We start from the raw sequence: 19854 nt of genomic DNA, 5'->3' as shown, positions 1-19854 counted from the left end.
GTGATGCCATTGCAGTAATGAGATTATTAATCAAAAGGAATATAGAACATGACCAGAAGGTATAATGCCTAAAATAGGAATTGATTGGAAGGAAATGAGGCTAATCTGCTACCTGCTCATGTCCAAGACTGCTCAGCTGCAAGTAAGGAATGAGGAGTCCAGATGGGCAGTGTTAGGAAGAGGTGTAAGATAGGGTTGATTATTATCACCGTTGCTGTTCAACATGTATGCAGAGGAAAGGAATAAAGAGGCATGGGAAGAACTGGAGGTAGGTATGATAGTGGATGGGGAATTGATAAAATCAGTTAGGATTCATGATGACCAAGCTTTAGTTTGTCAGTCAGCCAAGGGGCTGCAAGCATTGCTTAGTAAATTGGCAATTAAGTACAACAGGTATGGGATGAGAATCAATGTTGATAAAACAAAGGGGATGCAATTTTCTAGAGAGAAAAAAGCTAAGCTTCAAATTAAAATATGAAGGCAAAAACTAGCTGGAAAAACAGTTTATGTATCTCAGTATTGACTGAACCAACACAGGAGAAGTAATAGGGACATAAGGATAGGAATTTCTTTAAGCAAAGGGATGTTAAGCAAGGACATTATGAAAACTCTTTAGGAAACTTTGATATGGAGGATAGTGATATACAGCGCAGAAATTTGGTCATTGAAGCAGGAGGATAGACATTGACAGAAGAATTTTTAAATGTGGATGTGGAGAAGAATGGAGGAGGTATATTGGACAGAAAAGAAAACAAATGAGAAAGTACTTGGTATAATGGGCAAAGAAAGAGGTTTGCTTGGAGATATCTTATAAAGGCAGGAAATGTTTCTGAGGAGGGTATTGACTTGCAGCTGGATGTTGAAGACTAATGGAGGGTGGAATGTTAGGCAAATGAGGAAAGAGAAGGAACAGAATAGGGATGTTAGACGATGATGGGAGGAAAGAGGAAGGGGTCGAAATTATTAGTTAGTTTTTATGTCTATCCATTTACCTACATTGACCAGTAGATTACCTGATAATAATAATTTTGTTACAGGTTTATTCGGATTTAAATATTTTCCCATCAATTTTTGTAATTAGTCATAATATTGTATCTGACATTTTCAGTATTTCTAAAATATGCAAAATGCAAAATTAAGACAACAGAGTCTCCAGCTCCCCTCACCTTGTTCCTTCAACTGTTCCGATGTAAATCCTCCCATCTCCTGCAAAGTATTGTCATCACATTCTTCCTTATTGTCTACTTCTTCATCAGAGGATAAATGCAATTCTAAATCTTCTAAATCATCCTGAAAAATATTAACATAATAAATGCAGATTGCATCAATGTAAAACACTAATAAAATGCCCAAAAAACTTTCAAACCTAATCTATAAAATTACACAAGGTATAAAATTTTACATTTCAATTTAAATTAATAATTTTAGCATGCATTTATACAATACATTTGTCTCAATTTCTTCAAAAGTATTAACATCATTCATTGAACCTTCTAACATTAAATGATATTGCCAGTGTTTAAATTAAAGTTTAGAGAAGGTAAATTATAGGAGAGCTTACTGTTAAAATATAAGTAAACCTTTGATATCCATGGATTGAAAATATAAAATGAAAATATTTAAATACTGTTAACAAGAAAATGCCTCAACATTATGAATAATAGTTTTGGCCCACCAATTAAATTAAATAACATACTAAATACAGAGAATAGGTCTGGTGGCTTATTTTTCTCATAACAATAAGCTTCTTTAACAAATTATAAGAAGTCATCACATTGTCTAATTGGAATCATGATCTTCTTGAAGAATACAACCTGGTCATTTTGAACATTGCCAGCCCCAATTTATCACCAAAGAACACTATCTAAAGCTCTCCTCATCTATGACGATACTAATGCCAAGGATATCCATTCTTATCTATTATGACAGATGGTCAAAATTTCAAAATAATTTAATCAAGAACATACATCTTGGGAGCTAATTTCTTCAAATTACTCTATAACTTGAATAATTTTGTAGTCCTTCGTTTTCTTAAACACAGAACATTTGACAATGTTAATAGTTAAATTGCATGAAAGTGTTATTCAATATAGTTTTTAAAGATTTTTTTATACCAGTCCTCATTTAAAGAAGGATTTAGCCATGCAAAACCACATGGAAGGCAATTTCATCTCATAACATTACCTAAGTTTAAAAAGCAATGCACTCAGAATATAACATAATGCATATTGTTATGAAAGAGCATTGCTAATGAAAGCAATACATAAAAGCTTTCTTTCCTTACCTGAATCTCAACTTCGTCACAGTTATCATCATCCATCAAATTCACATTAGTGTTGGCTGAACAATTGTCCTCTTCCTCAATTGATGACTTTTCCATTGACTGGTTAATAGCTTTCATTGAACTTCTCAACACCATCAAATTTCTTCTTTTATCTTTCACCAAATCAACACCATGGCTCTCTGAATCCTTCTGAAGTCTTGGGAGGACACACAGGTTCTTAATAAACATAAATAATCATAATCAACACCAGGATGTTTGATAAGTAAATTTAAAGTTCACATAAAAATAAGCCCTATACAGGCATTACTTAAAATTATAATATTCATAGACATGTCATAGAGAGAAAAGATAATATGCTTTCCCTAGGTTACATATTGTTTCTGAATGAGAAATTTTGGGCATCATTAATGTTTTCAGAGAAAAAGCAAATTTTGAGTGGTACTTAGAAATTGTATGGCCATTTGTCAAATTATCTTAAAGGTTTTATATTAATCTATAACATTAATTAGAAGGGAATATAAGCTAAAATTGGATATTCAAAATGATTATAGACATATACGAATTTTTTCCTACATGATTTATCAATAATATAACTTTCAGGTTGAGATATTCACATCTAGGGTAAGGTCACTGTTTTCCTTTCATCTTAATTTGTCAAGGCATGGAACTCATTTCCATGTGCAAAATATTAGTGATCTGCTGAATTCTGAACCAACAGAAACTGGTCAATTTGACCGTGGTTTATGTTGGTTGGCTAATATGACAGTGCACACATTTATTTTAAAAATTTGCTCACATCAAAGACTGTAATAGTTTTATCTGGAATATTTTATAGGTTAACATAGACAGAGTAAGGTCTGCAGCTATGGCCTTCTGCAACATTTGAAAGAAGATAACAGTTAAGAATGCAATTGAAAAATATGAAAATTAAGTAAAATAATTGAATATTCTTACAAGTTTAAAAGATCTTCATCAGTCAATTTAAGAGTGAAAGAAGTATCTGTAATTTTAGTTTATGCTTACGATGTGGTCAATTAAAACTTTGTACCGGAGGAAGGAACTGCATTTTATATTTTTTTATCTAAAAGTCCTGAATGGGCTAAGAAAAAGTGTCAACAAGGTTATTACAACCAACATAAAATACATGAAATTATATAAAAAAAGATTTATGACACTTTATGACACCTCCAATTAGCCTTACCATGACACCTATTACTGTTCCTTCAAAATGAAAACTCTTAAAAAGACATTTTAATAGGGTTCTTCAATGCCAAACATATATCTGTAAAATTAAATTTCTATAAATAATATGTCTATGTAATATCTGTAAATCTTTTCTTTTTTGGGATATTCACGAGTTGAAAAAGAAGCATTTACAATCACAGCACAAATATTGCCAAAAAAATTTGGTTATATTGGTGCCATTATGGTTATAATATTTCTTAAATACCTCAGAAGTCCCTTCTTGATTCTTCACATTGTTGTCCATATCCCTATGCCTAGCTGGAGTTCCAACATTCTCCTGCTGTTCAACTTCCATTTTATCCATTCCTACAATGGTCTGCAAAGTTAGTAAAAATAGTGAGATAACAGTAAAAATATACGATTTTAGGTATAATTTAAAAGTTTTATGAATTTTCTTAGTATAAATGGAATTCAAAATTGATCAAAAGTGCATTTGGTGTTAAATTTTCAATATTTACCTTGAGCAATTATTTTTTATGTATAAGATGACTAGGTATCAAAACAAAACCAATAAATGATGGAAACATTTCAAATGAAAAATAAACTCTAATTAGATAATTGAAACATTATAAATGAGAATTACAAATGAGATTAGATAAATTATTTCAGGCCTTTAATTTACATGCATGAAAGATTCAGATAAATCGCGGATTCCATACAATCACTGAATAAGAATTATTTTATATTTTGGATTTCATCAGAATTATCATCAAAATTCCAACAGATGATTCCTGAAGATCAATGTTTTTATTTTAGAATTTAAATGAGTAATTATATTACCTATACTATGAATGCCTTTTTCAATTTGCCTGCATTTCTTATGATGACTTGAAGATTGGCAATGTCCCAATTTACTATCATTTAAGTAAATTTCAACTCTCTTTACCTTAAACTTCCAACAATATGGTCTGATAACTTTTATACAAAACCTTCTTAATACCATGTCATACCATAGTAATACTTTCTTCTATTATTTCACTACTATATTATTCCTAGATATACCTTCTTGCCTTGCAAGATACTTGCAAATCACATGCAATACACAACATCCTCTATATAATAAGCAATAATATAACATTGTCTTTTTGATTAGCAAGTAAATACACAGCTGTGTGGTCATGATAATCATTCAAGCCAAAAAATTAGTAGTTTTCAAAAATACCTATCTGTGCAGCAGGACATCAGTTATTGTGCGCCAACCAGCAATCTGTATTTACTGTAAATTTGCCGTAAATATCATGCAATTTACTTAATGGTATTAGTGTTTATAAACAAGACTACTGTTTTTTCTGAATAGCATTATTGCAATTGTCTGCATATGCAATTCTATTCAAATGAAAATGGCAAAAGTATTGAATTACTGCTCATGATAGAGGAGGTGTATTAAAATAGGTAAATGTAGTGATTTGTCAGTTTTTTAAGAGGAGATAAGATATGCCCAGGATTCTATAGCAAATAGAAGTGTTAGGATAGATAATGGCTATTATGTAGCATTACATGTATTAGGTTCATGTGAAAATTAGGGCAGGATTTAATTTTCAGAGTAGGAAATAGACAGCCTGTGCAACGTAATGACTGTTCAGGTAAGTCAGAGTTGTGGATATGCTGGGTGTTAGCTGGGATGACTTAGTTGTTTCTCTTCTTTATTCTTTTTAGCATCATTACATAGAAATCATATTATTTGTTTTTTCCATGAAACATGAATTTATTATTTGTAGCTAGACATTCGATGCATTCAGTGGGCTTTGTTGGGCTGGAAGGCTTTTAATGACAGGATCTATCAGATATGTCCGATATTTCAGATCTATCTGTCTGTTGCTTGATGGTTTTGTAAGGTTTTTACTCACCTTAACAGAGAAGTGGTCATCAAAATTGGTAGTGAGAAGCAGGTTGATTAAGGATGGGATAGATAAGGATCATGATGGTTTTGATAAAATAGTATTGGTTATGATGAAGAGGGAAAGGGTGGTGTTTAATTGACTTATGCACTAGGCAGGGCCAAAGTTACAATAAAGGCTAAGTTCACAGATTATTTTATTTTATGGTATTTGGACAAAGAAGTGATGATAAGGTAAGGGCTTTTCAGGCAGTTTGGTCCAAAGAGAGAAGTGTATTGGTTTGAAGGTTTGAGAATTTTAGTATTCAGCAGTTTTTCAGGGTAATCACTTTTTCTGAGACAGTAAAGTAGCTGGTCCATGTATTTTTATTTGGGCAGAAGTGTTCTTGGAGAAACAGAAGCCACAGACAGAGTGAGAAGAAGATGAAGGACTTTGCATGTGAACCGAGGCCACAGTTGAGATAAAGTTATTGTTGATAGTTGGTAAGTTTCATTCAGACTGAGTTAAAATTATTTTTCTAGGGGTGAATGTTGATAGCTTGGAAAGTTATATTAGAGTCAGATATAGATGAATTGAAAGATACTGGAAAAGAAGAAGAAAAAGACATGACAGTTTGAGTGTTTCTTTGATAAGAAAACTGATTTAAAAATTACCCATAAATAGAATAGCATACGCATTCACTGCATTTTATAATGACCCTTCAAAAATTGAGGCCCTGCAATCTTTTTCTATGCTTAAAGGTAATGGTGTTACTCTGCATGAGCTTCCCAGCACTCCTCCTAACCTTTCACAAAGGTTAACTCACAGTATGAAACATCAGAAAAGATTCCACTATAGACCTGTGGGTGATTGAATAAGTTTTGCAAGGGTTAAGGCATCTTCACATACTCAAGCAAGTGAGTGATTGGTGGGCCACTGGCGCAGAGGGAAACCTCTCGTAAGCCTTAATAGAGCATGATTGCTTGAGACTAGCAAGGATCAATGGTGCTTAATATATCCAAGCCAGAGAATCTGTAATTATTTTGTTTTTATTATTATAAAACTTGTGACTTATGGGCCACTGGTGCAGAGAAAACCTCTCGTAAGCCCTGATCTAATGTGAGTGCTTGAGACAAGCAAGGATCACTGCAATATAGTATAGCCAAGCTAGAGGGGAGATAATTATTTTTAATTTCATTTCATTTTATGTGATTAGTGAGTACATGTGAGGAGCAACGATCAATGGTGATTAATACATTCATGCTATAGAGTTTGTAATTATTTTTCCTAAATAATTATATTATGTGTGACTGATGAGCCGCTGGTTCAGAGGGAACCTCTTTTAAGCCCTGATTGAATGTAAGTGCTTAAGACTAGCAAGGATCAATGTGATTAAGCACATCCAGGGTACAGAGTGCATGATTATTTTTCATTTATTATGTTTTTTAATTTTATTTCAATATGAGTGATTATGCCCTGGAAGCATAGGTAAACCTCTTGTAAGCCCTGACAGTATAAGTATATGTGGCAAGCAAGAATCAATACTGCTAAGTACATCCAAGCTAGACAGTTTGTATTTTTTTGTTTTTATTATTTGATTCTAAATGACTTATAGGTCACTGGTGTAGAGGGAATTTCTTGTAAGCCCCGATTGAATGTGATTGCTAGAAAGAACGTGATTAATATGCAGTCTGCCATTTAATTGTTCTACCCATTTATGGTATCGATTTATTTCAATTATTTTTAGTTTTTTATATTTTGTCTTATTGGTTATATTCAGTTATTTGTATATTTTTAAAGATTTACTGCTTATATCCTCTCTAATTTCCCTCATCCATCCTTTGCCCATTTATAAGAGTACGGCTGGTATTGACTCTTCACATTATTTTCGGAGGTTATTGGTTTTCGGAATTTTTGGTAGCTTAAAAAATTAGGTTTATCAGGATTATTCAAGTATATGGTAAGTTTACAGAAGATGGGAAACATTTAAGTACTATTCAGTGGGTAAAATCATTATCAGAAAGTAAGAAGGAAAGATCTATTCAAACAATCAGACATAAATTAATGTTGATTAAGGCTGACATAGAAAAGATCCAAGAGAATTGAAAGGAATTATGTGAAAAACCGTTTGTTACAGAACTTAGGTCAACATGGTAGCACAGTAAGAAAACTTGACTTAGATAAAGAAATTGGGAAAGAATATAAACAGAAGTGATGGTTAAGACGTAAGGTAACCAATTTTATACATGAAAAAGTAAGTATACAGTGAGGAAGTTAGCTTAGGTCCAGACATATCCAATGATGGCATAAAAAGGTCTTTAAAGCAGATTAAATTAAATAAGATGGTATGGGTAGACGATGTTTGCAGAATTACCAAAAGGTTTTGGAAAATATGAGAGAAAAAGTACATGGACTTATTAATAGTAGGTGTAAGGATGGAATCTTGCATGAAAAATTTTTGTGATAAGTTTTAGTTCCTTTCCAAATAAGGTTTAAGGGCACATCATGTGAAGACTACAGAACAATTAGTATGAAATACCGTACCTCTCCAGTGGTGTTCTTTGGATTATCAACAAAAGGATAGAATCGAGCAAATAATTACTCAGGGGATTTTTTTCATGAGCTATCAACTAAAATATTTATTAAGTTGCATACAAGTTAACAATTTTTTTTTCTTCAAAAAACCATGTTTAACAATATTTTTCATGATTTCCTGAAGATCTGTAATATTTTTTCATTGATCTTGCAGGATCCTTCAGAAAATGCAGAAATAAATATACCCCTTGAAGAGGAAATTGATATTAAGGAAGATTGTGATGCTGATATTCCTCAGGTGGAAGTAAGACTGGGAGGAAAGATGTTGCAGGAACAAGGTAAGGAAAGCTAAGGACTTAGTTGACACTTCACTTTTTCTACTTTCTGGTGTTATATAACCATTGGAGATTAACTCTTGCACTACTACTAAACACCTTAATGACTATGTAACCTGTTCTGGTTTACTTAAATCTGAATTTGCTCGTTGAAACACAGGCAAAACTGTTGTCAGAAAAATAACCTGCATAATGATTTCCTGAGAATGAGAAGTCTTTCATCTGAATGCCACATAAATCTATGATCCCAAGATGAGAGTTAGTTTAGTGACTTTTAATTTTACCCTAAGGTCCTCATGGGATATTTTGGTATGGCAAAATAGACAATTTGCTTGGGTAACTTGATTAAATTTTGCCGAAAGTTGATATTTTTTATTTCAGCCAATAAAACTATATACAATTCATTCAATGAAATCAAATCAAAAGTAAGGAAAATTAATTTTTTGAAATAATTGAATTTAAGAAGGTCATTACATTGCACTGCCTTACCATTGATCTTGTCAATAAGTTATCAAGATAAGCTGAGACATATACAGGATACCATTATTGCTGCAAAAATTTGGTGTGAAAATTTGATTAATTAGTTTTTTCATGACACTAAAAATAATTTTAATTATATATCTTATGAAAAATGCCTATAGAGTTAATTATAATTCATCATAATAAGTTGCAAAAATAATTTGCCACTAAGTAATTCATAATATTTTAGCCAAGAAAGATGTTCAATTTATGCTGCCAACACAATTATTGAATAGTTCAAATCATCTGGAAACCCTAACATATGTACGATAATTCAAACTAATTAAGTGCACAACTTAATGTTAACTGCTGCATACTCACATTTTCTTAGTCTAAATCTTATTTTTTCTTAATTATGTCATATGCATTGCTATTGATTTATTTTCTTCATTACATTAAATGCAGCAATATGAAATTTCCCTGATGATAAAAATGCTTTTTACAGAAAAAAATATATCATTCTTTAAATGATATATTTCCTTTCCTGTGTGCTATTAAATGCTTCAGAAATATTCTTCTTGATCTTTTTAGAAGTCCTTGTATAAAAAATAATGGTTTGGTATCAGGGTAACACTAAGTAAACCCATGCGGAACATTTATGTGAGACAATTTTTAACCCTATAAGGAAGAAAGGACTATTAGTCTCAACCTCGCCGGTTTCAGTCTATAAATAAATAAATACGTTTCTTAAGGATCCTGCCAATCTTTTCAATATGGTAGACAAAAACAGGATGTAGGCTCTGGCAATCACAAGACAACAGACTCCACGCCAAACATATAAATACTGGGCACCATCCCGGCAATGTCACTTCATCATGAGGACAATGGCGGAATTAGCTGTCAAAATGTTGGTGCTACCCAACCTGACCTGGTGCAAAACTAGAGAAGCCCTTATGCACAGGCATAATTCAGGTCAGCTTTAGTTAATGACAGATGCCTTGTTCCTGGGATTTCAGCACAGCTGAAGTTGCTAACATACAAACAGGGACAAATGGCTTTTTACAGGAATAGATGTAATAATGCATACCTATAATAATTTATTTACAATAATACATTCGTCAAAACTGGTTTAAACAATGTTTTTCATTGCAGGAATATATTATTAAATGAATATCAACCTTACCTTATCCTTCAATTGTTTCAGATGATTACCAAAAACAAGGTAATGCAGAAGAAAATGCTTCAGCCACTCAACCGAATGTGTGTAAAATTTGCAACAAGGTATTTGAACAAAGGGACCTTCTCAAAGATCATGTAATGCATGTGCACCTTGACAAGGTGATGCAATTCAAATGTGATGTTTGTTTGGAGGCATTTAAGAGAAAAGAACACCTTATAAGTCATATAAAATGGGTGCATGCTCGTAAAAAGAAGCACCAATGTGAATTCTGCTCCAAAAACTTTCTAAATTTAAGTAAACTCAAAAGGCACATGTCAACACATACTCTGGAAAGGCCATTTCAATGTGCATTATGTTTAAAAGGTTTTGCTAAAAATATAAATTTACAGGCGCACATGTTCACACACACTGGAGAAAGACCACACAGGTGTGAAATATGTAGCAAAGAATTTGCTCTTAATAGTAACTTAAAGAGGCACATGTTGACACATACTGATGGAAATAGGTACAAATGTGATGTATGTTTAAAAGCATTTGCTTATAAATGTTTTCTTAAGGATCACATATTGACACATACTGGTCAAAGGCCACACAAGTGCCATATCTGTTCAAAAGCGTTCACTCAGAGAATTCATCTGAAGTCACACATGATTACACACACCGGTGAAACACCTCACAAGTGTCATATTTGTTCTAAACCATTTGCAACAAAAGGTTCTCTAAGGGGCCTCTTGCTGACACACACTGGTGAAAATCCGCACAAGTGTGACATTTGTTCAAAAGCATTTGCTATGAGAAGTAATTTAAAGACACACATAATGGCACACACTGGTGAAAGGCCACACAAATGTGCCATTTGTTCAAAAGCTTTTACCCAGAGCAATAAACTAAAGTCACACATGCTGACACACTCTGGAGAAAAGCCACACAAGTGTGTCATTTGTTTGAAAGCTTTCGCTCGGACTAATCATCTCAAGACACACATGAAGACACACACCGGAGAAAGGCCTCACAAGTGCAATGTCTGTTCAAAGGCATTCATTCAGCGTTGTCATCTAATCTCACACATGAAGACACACTCTGTAAAATGATCGTAAAAATATATGATCCTAGAGCTTATTTCACTCGAAAGAAAGGATTGTAAAACTTTAATAACAACTTTGTAACAAAGTGACATTATTATCCTGTTTTATGTAATTTCTTCAAATAAAAAATTATTGATAAAGTGACTAATCTCAGCATAATTATGTATATCATGATAACAATAATTAACCCTTTTAGTGCGGCGGGGATCTCAGGGGTACTAGTGAGAAGTGCGAAGGGTAATTTAAGAAAATGTATTACCTTAGAAAAAAAACATTATGAAATTATTTGTTTAGATATCCATATGCAGTTATTTATTTTAAATCCATCATCTGAAAAATTAATGTAATTACTACAGTATCATAAATTTGAAGAATATTTTTTTAGCAATTTTATTTCGATTTTAAGACACAAAACTAATGTTTTTTAAACACATTTTTCAATTAAACTACGATATTTAAACATAATAAAAAATCAAAAAGACATGTAGAAAATATTATAAATAAATAAAAACCAGTGAATTGCAAATTTTTTTGTCAGACTCTGCATAGTTCGATTTTGTTGAAATGGCTGATCTCACTGAGTCAAATTGGGACTTTTCCCCTTTCCTTGAGACTGCGGCAATGTGCTAACAATCAAAAGGCAGAAAAAAATTAAGTTCTAACTGACAGAGAACTGCTTACAATGTATTCCATTACACAGGGCGCAATTGATTAGATAGGATGGACGGCAAGAGAAACAAAATCGATTACAAAGCAGTGTTCTCATTTTCATCGTCTCAACAAAGTCTGTACAACTCTGGGGATTGTATTGCTGACTTCATCATAAAGAAAGTGGGTTTGGATGTTTGCAGTTTGAAGTATCAGGCTCTGTACAAAAAAAGGTATTGGACTCCTGTTACCTCTTGTGGAAGCAACCTTCAGGATAAATAAGCATTGAAGTAAATCATTCATGAGGACCATCTCTTGATGGAAGAAAGGGAAATAGGGGAGACTACCTAGAAGGTTCACTTATCTAGACATTTACAACTTCGGGTTTCGGATGGGTTTGCATATCAAGGCACTTTGCGAAATGAGATGGTTCTACTTGGGTATCTTTGGCCCTAAGATTCTGGCTTTCAAGGAAGGCTTTGATGGATATTTTGTTTCTTGCTGGTAGTGTTAGGAGCCATGTCTCATTAATTCTGATAATTCATAGCAAAAAATGGATCAGTTTCCTCTTGAATTGTTTCAAACATTCCTAAAAATTTTTTTGGACATTTGTTGGTAAATGGCTTTCAGCAAATGCATTCCTGTGCCAAATGCCTATGCCCATGCCATCACACCCTGTGGCACCAAGCATTCTGCACAAGATGGCTAATGAACCTGGGGTCCTTGTTGAGTTCCTCAAATTCCAAAGCCCCCAGATCCCAAGGAGTGGGAGGCAGACTCCTTGTCCTCAAGAGAATCAATGGTAAATGAAAGTGAGAAACTGGAAATAGTGACAAGTACATAAAACACAGTGGGAGATAGTGGACTTGATATGGACCCATACCAAGAGATGAGTGTATAGCAATTGCCACTGCAACTCCTTAGGCATGAAATGCATGACAATGACAAAGGCTTTGTTTCTCAGAGCCAGACGAGGAACGGGAGCCAAAGGAGAAGCCACTGTCACCAGTACTAGAAGAAGAAGGAGGCACTTCTTCCTTACCACGGGCATATACCCATATAGATTTGTATCTCCCAGTTAGACCATTGGTTGGGATGCCAATGCACTAAGATCAGAAAGGAGAACCCTTTACTTTCCTACCCACGTGGTTGACACCGGTGATCAATGCATATATGACAATGCTGGTAAACAGTGGGATCCTGACAATGGAAAAGACGACGTGCACCTTTCCCTTTGTAGCAATCTTAAAAGCGGGAGGTGGCAAGAGGATCGTACACGACCTGTCGCTGTCCATCGAGTATATCGGAACTCCAAAGTTCACCCTCCACTCAGTTGCACAGAATCTGGGGATACATGTAGACACTGCTTTAATGTAGCTCGGCTTGACAAAGTACACATTAAAGCAGATCAGATACATCATTGATGTGGTCCAGAGAATCTAACAAAAGGATAAACCCAAGGCAGCGGCATATATTGCCTGGAATACCTACATTTTGAAACTCCCCATATTCTTAGTCCAGGACACGGCAAGGGGCGACATCACGTGGCTGGAGTGCCTATTTGATGGCAATTAATGGAAGGGACCCAGAGTGCTTTCCAATTATAAGTACATTTTAGATGTGTTTAGTGACATCACCCCATCCAGGTCACATGGATGATCCCGATGTTTTAAACTACCAAAATATGGGCCATAGAGCATTAGGGACCAATTATGGAGACAGAGACATTAGTCTTTCATATTATGCATGCAAAATATTTTGGTAATTACATTCATACAGTATATTATCAGGAGTATCTTATTCAAAAACTGATTCAAGTACTATGGAAAAAAATCTAAACCTTATGCTGTTATCAAGTTTCAGAGAACTAGAGAAATATTGAATTGAGGATGAAGTTTTTTCAATGATGGTGACAGAATACAGTTGCTTTCATGAGGAAAATCCTCATTAAGAAGAGAATTCTCCTGAGAGTATGAAAAGGCATGATTATAAGGGATAAGTATAAAAGTTCTCAACTTGACACAGGAATGCAATTTCAATCAGAGAAATATTTATGATTCCTTTCTGGATGCATGTCTGTTTAGTTTGAAAGGCAAGTTCCAAATTTTTCTCTCAAATAGTTTTTTTAAACATATTGTCCGAGTACCTGTCTTTTGTGTTTCTGATTAAAATGGAGAAACATGAATTTCTTGCAGTAGTGAAATTCTTCTTTTTAAATGAATTAATTCCTCAGGAAAGTTACTTGAAGTTTATGAAAGTGTAAGGGGACCAATTCAATTTCAGCTGAAAAAAACTGAGATGCTGAAATTTAGCAGGGTTCCAATATCCCTTTGAGCTGACCCACAAGATGGAGAGCCATCAAGTGCTACCGTACAGAAAAATGTCAAACAATATACAAAATATCAGGTACGACATTAAACGATAAGAGGGGCATGAGATACCTTTTACCATGAGGATAGCAAAAGAAAAGTTATAAAATGACGCACTTTGAAATATAGATGGGTAAGCTCTAGGCAATGTGAGTGCTGCATTTGTTAAAAGCTTTTTAAAAGCAATTTCCCAAACAATGTTTTCACAGATTTAAGACATTACCGATATATTATCAGATGGCTTAGTGCCAAAGAAACCAATGGTGAACACATGGTTTAATAGCAGGGTATTTGGGTTAATAAAGTTTTAAATGTTTCGATGAAAAAAACTTCCTTCATTAACCCCTATTTTGATCCTATTCCTTAAACCATGTGCTTTGGACTGAAATATATCAAAGCCTCCTTATCAAGAAAGCAAATTCCACAGAAAGTACCTCCATTCTAATCTATTTTCATATAGAAACATATACTACCTTCATCAAAAAGTTCCCGGAATTTATTCAGAAAATTAAAAATACAAGTTTATTCATCTAAATCTACATTGTCCCCTTCAAAGTAATCCCCATCGACTGCAACACACTTGTGCCAGCGCTTGATCCAATCCTCGAAACATTTTTTATATTCGGTTTTCGGTATGTCCATCAGTGCTTCCTGCGATTTTTCTATTACTTCCTCTCGGCTTTTTAACTCGATTGAACAGAAAGAAGTCACAGGGAGCCAAATCAGGTGAATTCGGTGGCTGTTGGATGGTATTTGTTGCATTTTTCGTCAAAAAATTACGAATAATGATAGCACTGTGCGACGGTGCGTTATCATGGTGCAAAATCCACGAGTTTTCTGCCCACATTTCTGGTCTCTTTCGGCGAATTGCTTCACGCAAACGTCTCATAACGCCCAAATAATACTCTTTGTTTACTGTCTGGCCTTCTGGCAAAAATTCATGATGCACTACACCGTTGTAATCCATGAAAACCGTCAGCATTGCCTTCTTTTTTGACTGAAAACGACGTGGTTTTTTTGGTCTCAGCTCATTTGGTGAACGCCATTCACTTGCCTGATGTCTGGATTGCGTGTCGTACTCATAAACCCACGTCTCGTCTCCAGTAATGATCCTTTTGATGAATGTGCGATCGGATTCAGCCTCGCAAATCATGTCTTTTGCGACGTCAACACGGTCTCTATTTTGCATGAAATTGAGGTCTTTTGGCACCAACTTTGCTGCTACACGACGGAAACCCAAATCATTAACCACAATGTCTTGGGCGGATCCATAGGCAATGTTCAAGTCCTCCGCTATTTCTCTGATGGTTAATTTGCGGTTATTGACCAACATTTCTTTTACTTTATCAATTTTTTCACCGACTTTCGATGTCGATGGTCTGCCACTGCGTTCATCATCTTCGATTGACTCACGACCACTTTTGAACCGCTCGTGCCACTGGTAAAATACCGTTTTTTTAGAGAATCGTTGCCGAAACACTTTTCCAACATTTCCAACGTCCGTGCGCCACTAAATCCGTTTTTTAAGGCAAAATTTATTACAAGTTCGTTGTTGCAAATTTAAATCCATTTCTGCAATTGTAAAAAATCGCCAACAAACACAGAGATAGATGTACTCTTGGCTACGTAACTTTTGCAAATATCAAGTTATGACACTAAGATTTAAAGGGAATATCAACAACAGATGTACCAATTTAACAAAAAAAACAGAACTCAAATCGGAACGATGGGAGCGCCACACGGTGGTTATTCCGGGAACTTTTTAATCAAGGTAGTATTCACAAATCCTAACATCCTGACCTACTTGCCCAAAGACAACAAATGGCCAGGCAAAGTGAGAATACAACTAAACTAATACATTCAAAACCCAAGGTATAAACAACTTATTATATGTATTCCTAATTGAGTAATATTTCTTCACCAAATAGGCCACCAAATGATTCGAACATAATAAGATATTGTTGCTATACTTAATAATATTGAAATGAATGATAGTCAAAAGAGATGATGTTTTCAGGTGAGATTGAAAAAAGATTGCTGATGCCAGTGATGCCGAAGAAAGTAAGGCTGTGAATGTCCAGAATGATGTGATCCTTGTCAATGAGGAGGTTGACACTTGTAACAGTAGCTCTGCTGCTCCAGAAAAGGATATAGAATTGCAAATCAAATCAATGCAAGGTGACAGGTCCAGCAATGATAAAGTTAGTGTTTATATTCATGTTGCCCTCATAGTAAGCAATCTGTGCTTTGAAATCAGTATTGTTCACAGTTGAACTTTGCTATTTGAATTTTAATTATCTTTCCTCTTCACATGTATTTGCACTTTCTATTTTGTTATTGAATCATCTCACTTGAGTTATTGTGAACATTAAAGACGGCATTTTATATACCTCTGATTGCAGTAGTGATAATTAGAATGTACACAATTCTATCAGTCAATATATCATGAAAAGCCTTTTCACTGCCCTCAGTGTCTCCTTTTTAATTATTATGAACCATCACTTGGGGTGCATCAAGTATAAGTAAAATCAAAATGCAAGTAAATTGTTTCAGTTAGGAATTTATAAATGCCATTTCAATATCTTTGTCTAACATTTTATTCACTTTTTTGAGTGTTCATTTTGGTATAAAGGCTTTCTTAGGGTTTAGTCTGCAAACCATGCCATTTTACAGGTTCTTTGGGCTGAAACCATCAGATTGACCTGCCTACCAGTACGAATTACTCATTTGTTTTCCTTTCTGTCCACTTTACCTTCTCAAAACCCACATTTCAAAAGCATTTCAATGATTATGTTTCTGAGCGAAATGAAATCAAAGCTGAATGATCCAGTCACTAAAATTAATACTGGCTTGTTATATGATGGGGTTCTTTGTCTGAAGTGCCAACAGTGCCCTGCCTTCTATATTGTACAATATACCACAACCCTTCATATTATATACAATAACTACCTCAAGACTCATTCTGGAATTCATCCAATTGGATACTTCCAATCCTAAAAAAATCCCCAGCTCCTTTGATAAATACTATAATATCTCCATTTTAGTATTTATCTCATCCTTAGACCCTTAAAATAAACATATAATGACTTATTGATTCTTCAAATACCCAGGTGTTAATGTTAGTTATTAATTATCTCAATCTTAACTCATGTTCATCTTTTATCTGCAGAATAGATTAATGCGACTTTGGAAGGCAATATAAAATTGTAAATAGATATTAAATGAGTACCAATTTATGAGTATATGGCCACCATTGAACATTCACTTCCTTCTGGGACAAACAGTGCCTTGGCAGAATACTTATGGAAGACATTAGAATGCAGATGATTGACTGATACCTGGGCTCATGTATGTTTGAATAACTTTACTTTATCTACAGTTGAAAATGAAATTGATGTTAAAGATTTTTTCAATCATTTTTATTTACCTGTCATTTTTATTGAAAAGTTCTCTTTAAATTCCGGTAATAATGTCTTTACTGTGTTTTTATTTTACATAATAGCAAACTCTGATGTATGGATATTCTTTGTATAAATATTTGATGGAGAATAAGTCTATTTTTATTTATATATTCCAGGAACAGTCCTGTTACATTGATTTGTGAGGATAAGTATATTAAAATGTACATTTTGCTTCCATAGCAAGTGTTTTCAACTTGCTCTCCAAGTTGTAGTTGATGTGTCATTAAGCTTGTTTTTAGAGAGGAACTGTTGGAACCTAAATGATCAGTAAGAAAAATTTGTCATTTGAGTTTGATTTCATTACGGATTATTTTAAATATTCTTATCTCAGTATCTCTTTTTTCTTCAATAAATTTATTTCTTTGAAAAAGGGAAATGTCCTTCCTTTTCCTTTTTCCTGTTTTTAGATGGCATCATCCATTATTTATTAGAAATGGAGGGTGCAATGACCACTGGAGGAAAACACAAGAACATTGACAGAAATTGGAGGCTTTGAACAATGCCCTTGCACACAATGCAGCTTTGCCAGCCTAAATAGAGGACCTGGAGGCTTAAGTCCAGAGGAAGGTGGCTACATAAAGGAAACTACAAGAGAGAGTGAAGTATTTGTCTGAGAATTGGAAAGGGAATGCCATCAGAATGAGTAGCTTGTTCTGTAGAATGAAGGGTTGAATTGGATAATTAATGAGAGTAGTAAGCTAATGGCATCCTACTCTGGGCAGTTGGGCAAGTCGTCATCTATGACTTGCTCTATGATGGCATCCTCCAGTCCCAGCAGCGGACGTCGTGGTATTCCCACCATGGCAATTGTGCTTGGAAGCCCTGATTAACCATCCAACTTCATGTCTCCAAGGTTTTAACATTGACTATCACCAAAATCCTCATTTTCTGACATAAGTTGGACAATTGAGTCAGAGTAAGATAAGGAGGACGATAAAAAGGAGGAAGAGACAAAGGTGAGGAGAGGAAAGAAAGACAAAGATGATTAAGATGACAGCAAACTGAGCATTAAACTTATATCCATCAATCCAAAAGTGGTGAAGAATGGGTGAAGAAGAACCTTGGTGGAGAAGAATGAGTCTATTTCATGGCTTGTGGAGATGGAAGAGGTAATTCCTGCCTCCAGCCTCTCATTGCAAATGCAGTTGGGGACATCCGCCACCTCTCACACTCCACCTCCTCCCTTAATCTCCTCCCAGAACTGACTTCCCTAGCCAACTCTCCCTCCTCTACCTTGCCCACATCCTCTGACCTCAGCAGCAGCATGTTCCACAAAGGGATCCTGCCTTTATCCCTGTCAGAAGCCACCTCCAGATGGGCCTCCTTGCCAAGAAGACTCACCCTAAGAGGGGTAAGCTGGCCGGTCATGGGATGATCTATACCTTGACCGCTTTCACTGGACACAGCCACCTGGTGACCTTGTCAGGGGGGTCACATCACTACTGCCATAAATACCAGCTGAGGTCCATGACTTGCCCATCCTTACTTACTTGTCCACAGACTGAGTTCCTTGATGCGGACAGGAGTTTATATACCACTGTTTGCAGTAGTGGTTAGGAGAATGTAAACAATTCAGTCAGTCAATATAATTATGGAATTATGAAACCATCTATGCAGCTGTAATGCTTTTCTTTGATGTTGCAAGATCATTTAAATAATGGAGAATTCTGTTAGTCTTTAAATTAAGAATTGGAAATTAAGGATGAGTATGTAATTAAGATTCCTTGGGAGGAAGGGTGCCTGGGAAAGGATCAGTTGCTTAAACAAGATAAGATGGTCTCACTACTGTTATGGGTACACTTTTTCATCAGGAACAGCCTTTTCACTGCCCTAAGGGTTTCCTTTTTAATTATTATGAACCATCAGTTGATATGTAACAAGTATAAGTAAAATCAAAATGCAAACGTTTTGTTTCTGTTAGGAATTTATAAATGCCATTTCAATAACCTTGGCTAACATTTTATTCACTTTTTTGAGCGTTCATTTTGGTAAAAAGGCAGTTTCTTTGTTAGAGTTTAGTCTGCAAACCATGACATTTTGTTGGTGGTTTGGGCTGAACTATTGGATTGACAAGAACTCTGACGTCATCATTTTTTCCTTCTGAAGGTATTTTGCAGCATTTCCCTCTCAATCTACCAATAGCAATTACTCGTTTGTTTTCATTTCTGTCCACTTGACCTTCTCAAAACCCACATTTCAAAAGTATTTCAATGATCATGTTTCTGAGCGACATGAAATCAAAGCTAAATTATCCAGTCCCTAAAATTATTAAAGGCTTGTTATGTCAAAAGGTTCACTGCCTGAAGTGCCAACAATGCCCGGCCTTCTATATTGTACAATGTACCGAAGGTCGGTTTAGTAGGTGACGGTAGAGATCACACAGTACTAAGCCCTATACAGGATGTGAAGATTCACACATCAGGGTAGGGGGGCCAG

General features: G+C 34.8%; 2 protein-coding genes across 2 annotated transcripts in view; one reads left to right on the top strand and one right to left on the bottom strand.

Annotated features, from left to right (window-relative positions):
- The window catches only part of LOC139699902 (zinc finger protein 596-like), a 31593-nt gene extending 27760 nt beyond the window's left edge, over nucleotides 1-3833 (bottom strand). Inside the window, exon 1 of the mRNA XM_071598314.1 lies at nucleotides 3735-3833. Within this exon, the coding sequence (XP_071454415.1) occupies nucleotides 3735-3833 (99 nt within the window). The remainder of the gene's footprint in view (nucleotides 1-3734) is intronic.
- The window catches only part of LOC139699917 (uncharacterized), a 150205-nt gene extending 131798 nt beyond the window's left edge, over nucleotides 1-18407 (top strand). Inside the window, exons 3-6 of the mRNA XM_071598331.1 lie at nucleotides 8096-8219; nucleotides 9985-10133; nucleotides 12412-12424; nucleotides 18340-18407. Coding sequence (XP_071454432.1) covers nucleotides 8096-8219; nucleotides 9985-10133; nucleotides 12412-12424; nucleotides 18340-18407 — 354 coding nt within the window. The remainder of the gene's footprint in view (nucleotides 1-8095; nucleotides 8220-9984; nucleotides 10134-12411; nucleotides 12425-18339) is intronic.
- The last annotated feature ends 1447 nt before the right edge of the window (nucleotides 18408-19854 follow it).

This window comes from Hetaerina americana, unplaced genomic scaffold (genome assembly GCF_022747635.1).
Source record: "Hetaerina americana unplaced genomic scaffold, ioHetAmer1.1.p SCAF_98, whole genome shotgun sequence".
Taxonomy (NCBI): domain Eukaryota; kingdom Metazoa; phylum Arthropoda; class Insecta; order Odonata; family Calopterygidae; genus Hetaerina; species Hetaerina americana.
Note: the sequence above shows the minus strand (reverse complement) of the source record. Positions and strands in the feature narration are given on the sequence as shown.